Consider the following 13,550-nt stretch of genomic DNA (forward strand, 5'->3'; position numbering starts at 1 on the left):
AAAAAAAAAAAAAAAAAAAAAAAAAAAAAGGGAAAGAAAAGCAGACAAAGATGAGAGAGACAAAGCGTATTGCACCACTGCTGGGTGTTGGAAGAACCAGTGGGGTGGGGGACGTAATCGGACGGGGGTGGGTTGGACAGGCTAGCATTGTGGTAAGGGAGACTGAGTTGCTCTTGCCCCAGAGTAGCTCTGGGCCCTACTATCAGTTCAGATGCAAAGGATATGGAAGTAAAACTACAGCGTGGCCTTCTTCTGCCCTTGGAGCTGGGCTTGTGGGGTGTGGTGTGCGCTGGAACCCTGGCAAAATGACTCTGGTTTTGGACTTGGTTTTCAGGAGCTCTGCTTATTGCTTGCCAAAGGACAGAGCTTCAAATTCCCTCCCTGCCCCTTGCGTCCCCTATTCAGGCAGGCTCCAGGAAGGCATTTGTCCCATGCTCTCCTACTTGTCCCCAGAAAAAGAGGATGTTGGACAGGCCTTAAGAGCGGGGTTGGATGAAGGGGAGAACGCCTGAGTCTGCACCATCCGTGATTGCCTGGCCCTTCGCATTTAAAACCCCCTCCAAACCAAATGCAAAACTCAAGTTCCATCAATCCTTTCACACAGGGTGTAGGACTCAGGTTCTCTGGTTAGCTCTATGATAGCTGAAGTTACAGGCAAATATGGCAGAAACGAAAGAAACCAAAGGAACGACACACTGAGGAACTGATTATGAGGAAAGGAGCCATGATATTTCAGTGAGAAATACTATGGCGATTTGGCGCAATGCTGCTAGATACTGTTGGTTTAAAATGGACCTTTTCATTTCAAAGCTGTACACAAAACCTGGAAGAGAGAGAGGAGATGGAGGGGTGTTAAAGGCCAGGACAAGAGACAGACATTTCTCCTTGAACATCCCTCTGCCCGCCCCTTGCTCCAGCCTGACACGGCCAGCTACATGCCTCGAGCGCTCATGCTGCCAATGCCACAAGGGGCTTGAAAGAAAAGGGAAACGTGCACAAGGAGGGGCTGCGCGCCCCATGGAGGTGTGCCCACAGCTCCATGCAGCTAACAGGATCATGGCAGACCGACACACTACCATCTAGAGGTGCCGTGTCCTTCCACCAACAGCAGCAGCGGCGGCTCCTGAAAGCTGCCCCTCCACAGAAAGGGGACGAGCTGAACAGACAGGCCTGAGTCACTGTCCAGCTGTTCAGAGCTGCCTCCTGGCAACCCCAGTGCGGAGCCCACTCTCCCCACACATCCCAGGACAGACGGGAGATATTGCTGCATGCGCTTGTTCTTGCACAAATGACCGAGGCCTTCCCTCACCAATCCCGGCGCTCCCACCCAGAGACTACACAAAGCAGAAGTGCCGAGTGGCCACTGAAGGTCACCAACAGCAAGTCTATGAGGGCGGCACTGTCAGCAGTGCAAACGACTGACCTCTGGCAGCTCGGCAATGACATCCTCTATCTTAAACTTCATTCTCAGACCCACAGCTGGGGGGGGAAGGAAGGGGGGAAAGAAGTTGTCTAGGGATATCTAGCCCCTGGGCTGCTAGTACTGGAGATCTACCCTAGAGGCAGAAAAGGGAAGATCTGAACTTACAGAAACAACAGAAAAATACTCACTCCCTCCTCCTGCTACACCCCAGTCTGCTCCATCCCAAAGGGCACCTCCGGGTGCTTGTAGCTCAGGAGGACGTCTGTAATACACGTAGATGGATAACAAGAGGTGTTTAAATGCTGGCTGACATCAGCTAGATTTGGGTGCTCTTGACCTTCCAAACTTTCCCCACAGTCTGCAAGACCAAAGAGTAACATCAGAGTTTGTAGGCGAAAGGGAGAAAACTCTCACTGCTACTTGGGACGGCTACCAAGGGCCAAGGAGAGCAAAGTTGATGGGAGCTTCTGGCAGAGGGCACAGGCAGAGCCTGAGGTGCTGAGTGTGGGTCAGGGCTGGCATACAGGGTTGTCCCTCGTTTTAACAGAAAGTCGTTGCAGTGAGCATGACACGAAACCCTTTGCCGATGTCACATCTACCTAAGAAGCACACTGCGCTCTATGTGCTACAGCCCAGCTGTCTCCCTGCTGCTCAGGGCATAAGGGAGAGGAGATGACGACAGACCTTGAGAAGCATGTGTGGAAATTTACCTGGAAAGGACTCCAGCCAGTAGTGTGAGCGTCACAGGAATCCAAGACAAATGTCACTATACAGGGAAGCCACTATGTGCTTAAAACTGCAGCACAACCCAGAATGACAAGCGTCTAAGGGCTGCACCAGAAATAAGCACCAGCACACGCTCTGTGGGGAGTTTGGTAACAGTGCTTAGAGTCGATCAGTGCAAGCCTTCAACACATAAAAGGCTAAAACACCTCAACTCTGACCTGCAACAACTCCTGATCTTTCACCCTCCACAGCTCTGCCAACGCAGATCTATTATTCCAGCTCTTGGCCACGCTTAAACAGGGAATGCCAATTGTACCATACTCTCCAGTATTACAACATGCCTAGTACACTGCTGGCTCTATGCACAGGAATACCACCAAGGGAAGGGACTCTGGTGTGGACCCATATCTGATAGACGAAGATGGCACAAATCAGCGTCACTTCTGACCCAAACCAGATTGCAGCAGAATTCAGTCACCTCTGCAAGATGCCTTTTCAGCCCCAGGGAAGTCCTTACCCTCGCTCTCCCTGGCATGTAGCTGCTGGCTGGCCATGAGCGATGACTGGCTGAGTACTGCATCAGACATCCGAGCAGAGCTTAGTGCTTTTCCAGCCATTAAACTCATTCCAGGCAAGTTATCCAACTGGACCTGAGGAGACGGCAGAAGGAGACAGAGTCACACCCCTGTGCTCCCCCAGGACCGAAGGAGACAGTCACAAGCGCACATTTTCTTCCAGCACACTAGTAAGTTATAAGGAAAGTTACACCAGGCCTGGACTATGACAGAACTGCTTCCTAACCCCAAAGGGCTGATGTACACGGTACTCAGCGCAGCTGCCCTTGCTCCTCTCTCTCAGTGGCCGAGACCGCACTGCTAGGTTGTTCACCAATATTGCCTGGCTGGAAGTTTGGTTCTTTCGCAGATTATGAGACACTCTGGGCTGTATTCATCCCTGCTGCAACTCAAATGTTTTCAGCAGAGGCACCCTAGGGTGCGCTTGACCCTGCAGGAAAATCTCATATGGACTTGGTATATGTGGGTAAACTAGGCAATACTTGGTTAGCCACAGGTGGGAGATTTCACTTTTGGGTTGGTCTTTGCTAAAAGCACTTGAAATCCTGCCTGGTACACAACGGACATGCCGTTGAGATGTTCCAAAGGCAGAGGGGGAAGCATGTTATCGCATTGCTCTGCACAGCGCTGGATTCCAAGTTAGCCCCACAGGTTTATAAGCTGGTCTGTATTTGGCTAGTGAATGGCCTATTTGCTCAGCCCTAGAATGAACACTTCATAGAAAGTTTTACACGGTCTATAATGCCTGGCAGCCATGAACCTTCTCAAACCTACATAGGCATCATCGCTGTTCTGTATGGTGTGATGTCTCTGCAAAGTCCTGGGTCTGTGGTGTTCAATGGAAGCTGGTCTTGCAGAATAACCCAATCCATTATGATTGGGCATCTCCATAGCTTGTCCTGGAGAACTTCTGTCCATACAGTTCCCTACAATGGATTCTTGGAAGTTAGACAAAAGAGAAAGGGGATTAGTATAAAGAAGCCAGCGGTTTCCTGAGTGGTACATAACATGGAGTAACTGCCTTAATGAAGAACTCTGGTAGGATCACAGAAGTCAGGGGGGATGAATTAACAATCCATTAGCCTGTGATGACTGTGCAAAAAGGATCAACTGGACATATACTTCTTGTTCCTGACTGAGGAGCACAGATTTGTTTTTCCTTGACTCCAAAGACCATGGCTGGGCTGCTCTATTGAAGAGGATCTCACGACTGGCTTGACTACTGATCCCAGTCACAGCTAGCAGTCGACCGGAATCACGCCATGAGAACTCAGAGGGAAGAATGCACAACTTCTGTCTCAATCAGATACACAATATTTGAGGAGAAAGAAACGTTATCACAATGCCTGGAGACACCCACACAACCTCGTTCCCGTCCAGTACTAAGACGGCCTTTTGCTCCCACTTGTTTGAAGGGGTCAGACGTGCCGAAAAAGACCACTCCAGAAAGAGATGCTTATGATTTCCGTATAATGAAGGTCCCAGAAGGGCCATTCTGCATAACCTTGGAAAAGGGAGTTACCAAGACACTAAATCTGTATCAAACCACTGCTCCTTGCCCTTTGCAAACATGTTTGTAGGAAACTGAATATCTGTGCAAGTATCCTGCCTGGCAAAGTCCATCCATAACCTGCTGCAGGAGCTGCTGTGTCTGAGGGCAAGGGTTACGTTTCTATCAAGCAAAATCTAATGTTACTAAAGGTCGCCTCGGCCTCCGAATGACCGAGGAAACCTCTCCTCGCTCCCTTCGGTCACACACTGAGCAGACTGTTCCACTAACCAGCCCTCTCTTTTTTTTCCAGGCAGGCAGAACAAGCCAGCTGCTCTTTACAGAAGCTTTACAGCTCTAGGGGCCTGATCCTTGGTGAAATCATGGGATCGGTGACGTTGAAAGGGGAGCATCCACCTGTTAGATCATCAAGAGAATCGGCTGCAAAGGCAGGATACACAATCTCTGCTGGGGGCCTACCAGGCCTTCAGCTGAATGCGTATCACAGCACCATGACGAGGCCCTGCTTCGGTTTTCCTGCTCTCCGGGCCACCAGGTGTTGGGAATACTCAGGGACAATGTGACCGCTCACGGGTCAGAGGAAAGGACCAAGCACAACTCTGGAGCTGCACTGAGTAGCTCCTCCATTTCTCCTTGGGCACAAGGACAGCTGCCTCAGGGCTACAGAGGTCCTACCTCCTTGACTGGGAAAAAAGGAGCTGCCTGGTGCAGTGAACGCAGAGGTGCTGCACTGCTTTCCAAAGTCAATATTGGACATTCGGGGACAAATCCAACCTGGGTGTAACTCTATTGGTGCCTATGGAGTTATACCAGGGATAGCTGTGGTCTCTTTGCTTTGGCAAGATTTCATGCCTGGCATTTATCGTAAATGATCTATTCACTGTTTCAAGAATGACCCTGTTCCCATGAAACTTTTAGCAGAACATCCATTCGTTTCAGTGCCATCTGGACTGGGCCCCAAACTGTGCTGCCCCAGGAAACTAACACAATTCAGGCATGCGGGGGGGACCTGCACCTGTCCTAAGGAAGATACCACATTTTAGCAAAAGCAACAACATGGCCGCCCCATTCCCCGTAGAGAACATCCGTCTCTCACTCTGCAGCCAAACAGCACTTCAGAGTCTGGGATTCCTGCTCAGCGAATGGGTCTAGACTCCAGGTTGCTCTGCATTAACATGTCCTGGCTCGCACGGACGAGGTGTAGGTACAGAATCTGGGTTCAAATCTCCCTCCGCATGAAGAATGGGGTTTGGCAGCCTCTTGCGCCAGCACTCCCTTTGCCCACAGTCCAATCCGATCCAAGTGGCGTTATCTGTGATCAAACCAGCTTGCGACTCAGCTGGCAGAGACAAGTGTTACATGTGGATCAACTTGACCGTCTATCCGTACTATTCCTCAGCCGTGCCAGTGTCCCTAGCCCCTCCAGCGTATGGCCTCCCAGCCCACTTGCCAGCCCCAGTATTTTGGGGGGGAAAGGAGGGAGTTGAAACGCACTGATCATGCTGCTTTATATCACAATTACATGGTACTTCACCATGCTGTGGTGTTATGGGAGCAGATTTTGCAATAATACAAGACTGGGTCTTGGCTTTGCCTCCCTCTGCACGGCCACAAGGTTAAGTTCAGTTAAAAGTCTCACTTTCCTGGAAAAACAAAAGAAAACTTGAGTTACCCTGGAAAACAAACTGTTGGAAAGAGGCTGTGAGAAAGAACTGCCACCCACCCACGGCTCCGGCTACTGTTCAAACTGTGGGAGCGGTTGTCTGAGTGGGCAGCTCACAAGAGCCTGCAGCTATCAGCAACCAGCCTCCAAGTGCTGCACAAAGAACGTCAGTACAAATCTTGAGTGAGAGAGGCGCACAGTTAGCAGCCCAGGAAGCCCAGTAGCCTGCCTCCACTAGGGCAGCCCATGCACCTGAAAAAAGCAACAGAGGGTCCTGTGGCACCTTTAAGACTAACAGAAGTATTGGGAGCATAAGCTTTCGTGGGTAAGAACCTCACTTCTTGCATCTGAAGAAGTGAGGTTCTTACCCACGAAAGCTTATGCTCCCAATACTTCTGTTAGTCTTAAAGGTGCCACAGGACCCTCTGTTGCTTTTTACAGATTCAGACTAACACGGCTACCCCTTTGATACCATACACCTGAGGCTCCAGGGAAGGGAGGAATTCCCTCCTGAACCTCTTGCTCTACACAAACAGCGCACGGAGCAAGAAAACCATTTAGCACTTGCAGCTGCCACTGCTGTCAGCACTTCTCATGGTCAGGCCCAGGTTACACAGAAGCTGGAAGGCTCACATTTGTATCCATGTTTCATTGCAAACCCCAATCTGAATTCTTTCCTTCCCCCACCTGCTGCCTGAGCAGGGTAAAGCTCCATGGCGGGAGTCAGTTATCCACATCTGTGTAAGACAGACAGTTGGGTTCCCACTTCCCTGCATGGCTTCAACACAACAGATGTGACACAGCAGTGATCTGTTCCTCCCCCACATTAGTGAGTAACCTCCAGGGCTACTAACGGTGTTTGGGGGCTGGAAACCTGGGCTGGGCAGCGTTTTCGAAGCTGTACGGCATCTGGAGCACAACGATGCCCCGTAAGCGAGTCACTGAAATCCAACCACAGCTGGTGGGAGCCTTCATCAGGATTTAGGTGACAGGCAGCAGTAAGTGGTGGCATGCCCCAAAACTCTACGTAACGTCCCAACACACAATCACACTTCTATGGGGCAAGTACGTGGACCAAAGTACTCACCAGGCATGCCAGAGAACTGTAACCAGGACCAGCATACTCCTCAGTGTATATACCGAAGTGCAAGTGACCGGGAAGTGGCTCAATCTCTCAAGCGTAAATATCTACTCTATTGTTTCCACAATACATTTTCCTCATAAGGGAAATTACAATTTAAAAACCATTCAAACAACATTGTGAATGTAACTAGGGGAGCTCAAAGACAGGCTGACAGTCTAACCTTTGTGGGAGAGGGGGGTGGGAGGGCAGAAAAATCATTCAAGAGAAACCATCACAGAGTTACACTTGTGTGGGTTAAATATCCCCCATCAGTACTCCCCCAGTCGCTCTTCAGTGCACATGCACAGAGCTGCTGCTAACATTTGGATTGTTTTGTATGCAACAGAGTGGAAGTGAACTCTTTAGTGTTATTTACATGGAGGTTTTATTTCACTTAATTGTACACAAGTGTGCCTGGGTCGCTTAAATGTTAGCCCAATTGGAGCGGGAAGAGTGTAGGCTAGATTCCAACTGGGTTATTAAACACAAGGAGGAAAATAAAGGTCAGGGGAGCTCCACCTTGGAGTACAATCTACTATATTAACACTCCCAACAGCCACATGCGCACTCCCGCCTCTTTCAGAACGGCTTGCACAATTCCTGGTAAATGTTGACTTCTCTTTACTCATTTACAAAGTCTTGCAGTCTAAAGTCCTGCTCTCCTGTGTATCGTGATAGTAGCAGAGCAATTAGTGGGGCACGAGCATGGCTTTTGGCTTGTTTAGTCATTCGCACCATTTTACATGCAGTTTATTTAGCTGTGTCAATAATAAAAATGACCCAGGTCAGTAAAAAACAGGAACTCGGAAAAGAGGAGTTTCCAGAGCCTGCTTGCACTAGGACAGCGCTCTCCTTTCCCAGGGCCAGGCCTGGAAATTGAAGCCCAGCAGAAAAACTGGGGTCTGACAGGGCCAGCGCGCTAGTGATCTAAATCACCCAACGCACAGCGAATAAAGGTCACTCCTCGCCCTAGTCCTCGCTCTGAAGGATCCCATTCGTCTCACATGCACACCTGCTTGAACACACAACCTGACAAAATACCTGTGGTTATTGTCTCAGCGTTAACCAGTGCCTCCTGAGTGGGCAAAGCACCAGTACAGCCAGGGGGTCAAGCGAAAGGTGGTGACGTCAAATAAGACGCATCTCATTCCTACAGCAGATACAGATCTACCCTGCTCAGGCCTGCCAGGTGGTACTGCTCAGTGCCTTCAACCCTCTTGAATGGGTGGGCAGGAGATTCATTCTAAACACACGGGATGCACAGAACTACAATGCAGGGAGAACAGTCATTTAAAGAGACCGCATGTCATGCTGCTCTGTCTCCAAAGTCACAGTGGGTGGGGAGACCAGGAAAGTAGTTTCCACAGGACCAAAAACAGGCCCGAGCCACTCACTAGGAGCAAGTTTAACAACCAGTTTTCCTAAATCAGATCATTCAAGCTCGTTCTGGGGCTCCCAGTCAGTGCTCTCTGGTACGGTAGTGGAGGGCGCTGGCCCAGGAAAGGACACCGTGCACTACAGGGTACATTTCATTGACCCATGTAGCACTGCCTGGACTTGGGGGCTGCTGGTTAGCGAAGGAGGAACCAGTCACAGTTTTGGGCTGTCGGGATAATTTAACACACACATACTCCCTTAATTTGGGACACTACATTTTTTTTTTTTTAATAAAAAAAACAGATAAACCACCCAACACTTTGCAGCTCATCTCTAAAGGCAAAGCAGGAATCCAGGGTCTTTTTTCATTACCTGCAGGTTATAATCATCAAATTCCAAGTCCTAGGAGTCTGGCAGTGTCCCTTTATTATTTAACAATTCTCCTCCTCGTTGTTTGGTACAAAGTCTGTACGAGTTCACAATTTACTACAGCCTTAACAGCCAAAAGACTCCAGAAAATTCTGCCCTAAGTTGACTGTCACTGAAACTCCTAGTTCTGTCTGATATACACAGTCATCTCTGCTTGCATGTGGTGTGTATCTGACATTGGAAGAGGCTGTTTCATGTACACAAGTAGCACTAAGTCTTACCTCTGCTGGGCACCTTATTCCTACTGAATCCGGTAGCTGGCTGATGTCTGTAATGATGCGTCCCCAATTCCTGCCCCTGATTAACAGTTCCTAGCAGCGATTCTGGGTCCCCATGCCCTCCTGCATTTAAAAGCAGTGGGTTCTCATGGCCACCTTTGGTCAATGTATTTGAACTCTTAGTGTCCGGAAAGCTGTCCCTGGCACCCTCACATGCACAGTCCTCCTCCATGCTCTCCGAATGGATCAGAGCTGGCTGGTGTACATACCCATGTGGTGCCACTGCTGCAGATACCTGCTGGATACATTCTTGTGCCCTGATTTTTAAGAGATGTTGGGGGCTGTTGTGATGGTACGTGTCAGCATTCTGATAAGGCACAGACAACGACTGGCGCTCGGAGAGGTTCTGTCCCATGCTGGTGCTCATATTCCCAGCATCTCCTTGGCTCATATGCCTGAACAACTCTTGAAATTCTTGCTGCTGCTGTTGCTGCTGCTGCTGCCGCCGCTTGATGAGCTGTGCAAATTCTGCGGGGGGCAGTCGCATGTCCGTGTGCCCCGTAAGCGAGTGCCGGGGGGAAAGCAGTCCCTGGAGGATATGCGGTACCTGCTGGTGTCGGCTGTAATCTGGCGGAGTTGGGGACAGCAGTGCCTGCTGTAGTGCCGATGCCGTGTAGTGCTGCGGCTGCTGCTGATGTGCGCTTTGAGGGAAGCTAGGGAACTGGTCAAGTTGAGGGACCTTCAGGGCTTGCTGCGTTGTGGGGAATCCCACCCCTACTGATGGGCTGTAGTTGCTGGGGGATGCCCGGGCCTGATCGGAGAACAGGTGGGGATGTAAGTGCACCTGGTCATAGTTAGCAGGGGGATACCTGTTCATGTTCAAGCTGCAAGGAAGAAACGACAGTCATTGTGTTGCAGCAACCAAGAGTAAACCCATGAATGCAGAGGAGGCCGCCACCACTCAGGCACTCTGCACAACCTCCCAATCAACTCCAACAGGCTGTACATGTTCAGGGTGGTGGCTTGAGCGCCTAGCTGGAGTGGAACAGAGGGGACCCAGGTTTGCCACCCAGCACCTCTTTCTGGGAGAGCTGAAGAGACCACACACTCCACTCAGACCCTGCAGAAGAGCACATGCCCCAGGTCATCGATGACGCCGCAGGGCCAGGTAAGAAGGAATGTTTCAAGTCTCTGGAGATAGCTGGGGGAGCGTAGATGGAGAAAAGGTGCTGTTAGAGGCAGAGCCCGCCTGTCGGAGCTCTTGAAGCTAGTGTAGGCTCCAGCCAGACCAGGCACGAAGGGGAATTAGTAACGGTCTCTGTACTTCTTTATTTCTCCCCTCTTATTAAAGCACAAGCCTGTACTTGAGCAGCGACCTGCATTCCTAGAGAGAAAGCTGGCTTCCTGCCCCGCCTGGCTCAGGAGTTGTGCTGACTTCACACAATCCTCACCCCTCGGCTGTCAGACACCCATCCCACTAACAAAGCCCTGAAGTCTAAAGCCATAACGTGACCAGCGCATGGCTGCTGCTGGCAGCGAGTGCTGTGCTCAGGAGACTGTAGCCAGCCTTGGCACATGGAGCTGTGGTGGCAGAACTCTGACCGGCCCTGGTTCTTTTCTCCTCCCTTCCCCCCTCAACGCCTCCCCAGGTTAGCAGAACAGTTAGAGAATGGCCTTACCTGTGCGACTCTGCACTATCAGCACTGAGCTGCTTGGACAGTGGCCTGTGACCGTACGTGAGAGAGGCCATCAGGTTAGCTCGGTGCTGCATTTGGATCTGATTGGCACTCGGGTTGATAGACATGCCTCGTGGGTGAGGGGACATGCCCTGCCCTGCCACAGCTGCCCCTTGCAGAAGGTTGTTGCTGAGCATATCTCCGGGCTCTTGCACTTGGATGGTGACCGGCTGCGGTTGCTGCGCCATGCCCATGCATGTCAGTGCCACGTTCGGGGGAGGGGAACAGTTACCAGACTGCTGGAAGATCGCACTGTGGGAAGGCATCCCTTGGAACTGGGACTGAGAGGCCGCACCTACGAAGAACAATCCCTTTGAGTAACTGCACTGAGCTGCTGCAAGGCTTGAGAGCACGTTCTGTTTAACAGATACAGCGTCTGATGCGATCAGGGCCAAAGGTAAGATTTTCAGAACCAAGCTGCATTTCAGTGGGTGATGAGGCGTGCGCCTTTCCTGACTATTCAAAGCTAAAGTTTCATCGTACTACAGCCACAGCTAGAAATACTTGCAAGGTAAAAGAAACAATACCAATATAAAGTTATTTGCATAATCAAAGAATAATATCCCTCCTCCCCGCCCCCAGAGATTATAAGCAAGGACCTCATGACACGTAACAACATATTCCAGCTGGCAAGATCCACTGCAAGTACTGCGATAACACCAGCCCCTTGTGCCAGATGGAGACTCGTTTACATCGGCTATCTGCGCCAGGCACTAGAATTTGGAGAAGACATGAACTGTTTTCCCAAGTGCTTTATAAAACCGTAAGGTTCTGACAAGCGGCCTGCACAATAGGAGGACAGATGGCTTGGTCCACTCAGTGCTTACCATGAGTCTGTAGCATGCTGCTATTCACAGGAGGGGGGCTGCTATTTGGCTGCCTGAAGAGATGATTATTAGGGTGGTTTGGGGGTGGACTAGATGGCTGAATCCGTAACCTACACAAGAAAATAAGCATCTTCGTAAATTGCTCTTCCTGATAAAGACGCTTGTTCAACTTTTAGAACTGAACTCTAAGTGCTTTTAAAAAAAAAACAAATAATATAAAAAACTCCTTTAGAATCTTAAAGGCTTTGAAACATAATTTCTATTTTATCTTCATTAGCTAGCTGGATAAGGGAGTATGGCTCAGTGGTTAGAGCACAAGTCAGGAATCCTGAGTTCTATTCCTGACTCACCATGACCTAGGGCAAGGCTCTCCCACTCTGCCTCAGTCTTCCTCATCTGTAAAATGGGATGATATTTGCTAGCCAACAGAGGGACTGGGGGGGAGGAGGAGGAAGGGTCTAAAGAGTGTTTGTAAATGGCTTGGCATTCAAGGTGCTAGAGAAAGCGTTCATACTATTATTGAAACTCATTTGTTTTCAAGCTGGCCAACAAGCAGCAGTTCCATGTCAATTTAAAACAATGTTATGCCATCAGGTTACTTTCAAGGTTCTCTTGGACAGAAATGTTAAGAGCCTGATTGCCAGAGACTTGCTCCTACAGCTCCAGCTGCAGCCTGCACGTGCTTCTAGGAATGAGGCCCAGTTCTCTAAGGTTATATGCTCCCAGCTGGCTCTGGGACAGGCCTGAGTGCATCACTGAGTGACAGCTCCACCCCTTCACCCCCGCACTTTACCAAAGCAAACCCCTTTCTTTACCTCTGCAGCTGGTGGGTGAGCAAAGCTGGCTGGTTTTCACAAGGAGCTTGCAAGGGTGGAGATGGCTGAGGTGGGCGAATACAATCCTGAGCCAGGCACCAGAAAGAAGGGGAACAAAAAGTATTTGCCATTAGTCAGTTCCATCTTGATTGAGAGAGTTTGGACCAATAAATTAATCAACCTGAGACAGAAGCTGTCGCTATCCTACCAGCTGTGCATGCATTGCTTTTGAAAAGCCTTCCCCCTTGTTCCTCATTACAGCAGGTGGAGCAATCTAACTTGCCACATATACAGAAGTTTTCCTCCCTAGTCCCATGGGGCCATTCAACACCTCTACTGCAGGAAAACCTGGCTAGGATTCAGAGATCATGGTCCCGGTTCCAGTACCTGAATCTGCTGATGGAGAATTTGATGATGCTGCTCCTGCTGGTACAACATGTGCTGCTGCTGTGTCTTCTCCAGGGTTCTCTCGTCCATATGCCCACCGTACATCTTCTGTAGTTGCTCACACTCCTGTAATGAATTCAATACACCCACAACATGATCTCTTCCTGCACAGCAACCCTGCTGCGCAAAAAAGGCTTTCACTCTGCAGTCTCCTTGGCAGAAAGAGCCAGAGAAAAAGAAAAAACTGCAGGACAGAAATCCTAATCCATGTAGTTAGCAGCATGTGTGCGCATAATACCAGGGTCATCGCAGCTCTCTCATACAGTGGGAAAGAAATAGATGCTCATGGAACTAAACTCCTGGGCTATTTAGTCTCCTTACACTGCAATTGCAAGGAGTGCAAGTGAAAAGCATCAGACATGAAAATCCCAAGATTAAATTAGCATCTCGTGCTCCTGCTGTGCTGCACAGGGAAATTCCTCTCTTAGGGCCCAATCCAACTCCAACTGAAATCAACGACAAGACTCCCCCGGAGGTCAAAGAGAGGACTATGCAATTTATGCCATAGCAGAGCAAAATGGCCTTTCAATGACCGCTACGGCATGCGATGGGACTCCACTGCCATTAAACACTGGTGAAGGCACCAGTGGCTTTTAGCAGCCATGGCTAAGAGGATTTTCAAGAGTGTTCTTCAGTCTGGTTACTCTGTGCAACACCACGGATTGTTATTCAAACCAATCA

The 13,550-nt window shown here is 49.8% G+C and overlaps 1 protein-coding gene across 6 annotated transcripts in view; it reads right to left on the reverse strand.

Annotated features, from left to right (window-relative positions):
* SIK3 (SIK family kinase 3) overlaps window positions 1–13,550 on the reverse strand; it is a 67,452-nt gene that overhangs the window by 1,414 nt on the left and 52,488 nt on the right. For 2 of the 6 annotated variants that reach the window (XM_026657873.1, XM_026657870.1), the window contains 8 exons: window positions 12,810–12,935; window positions 12,423–12,508; window positions 11,608–11,717; window positions 10,724–11,075; window positions 9,048–9,928; window positions 3,499–3,662; window positions 2,667–2,799; window positions 7–1,781 (listed from right to left, as the gene is read on the reverse strand). In XM_026657873.1, the coding sequence (XP_026513658.1) occupies window positions 1,624–1,781; window positions 2,667–2,799; window positions 3,499–3,662; window positions 9,048–9,928; window positions 10,724–11,075; window positions 11,608–11,717; window positions 12,423–12,508; window positions 12,810–12,935 (2,010 nt within the window). In that variant the 3' untranslated portion in view covers window positions 7–1,623. Of the gene's footprint in view, window positions 1–6; window positions 1,782–2,666; window positions 2,800–3,498; window positions 3,663–8,769; window positions 9,929–10,723; window positions 11,076–11,607; window positions 11,718–12,422; window positions 12,509–12,809; window positions 12,936–13,550 lie in introns of those variants that run through there. The other 4 variants (XM_029912910.1, XM_029912911.1, XM_026657871.1 and 1 more) reach the window with 4 other exon arrangements.

Source organism: Terrapene carolina, unplaced genomic scaffold, assembly GCF_002925995.2.
Source record: "Terrapene carolina triunguis isolate 2854851 unplaced genomic scaffold, T_m_triunguis-2.0 Scaffold374, whole genome shotgun sequence".
NCBI lineage: Eukaryota > Metazoa > Chordata > Testudines > Emydidae > Terrapene > Terrapene triunguis.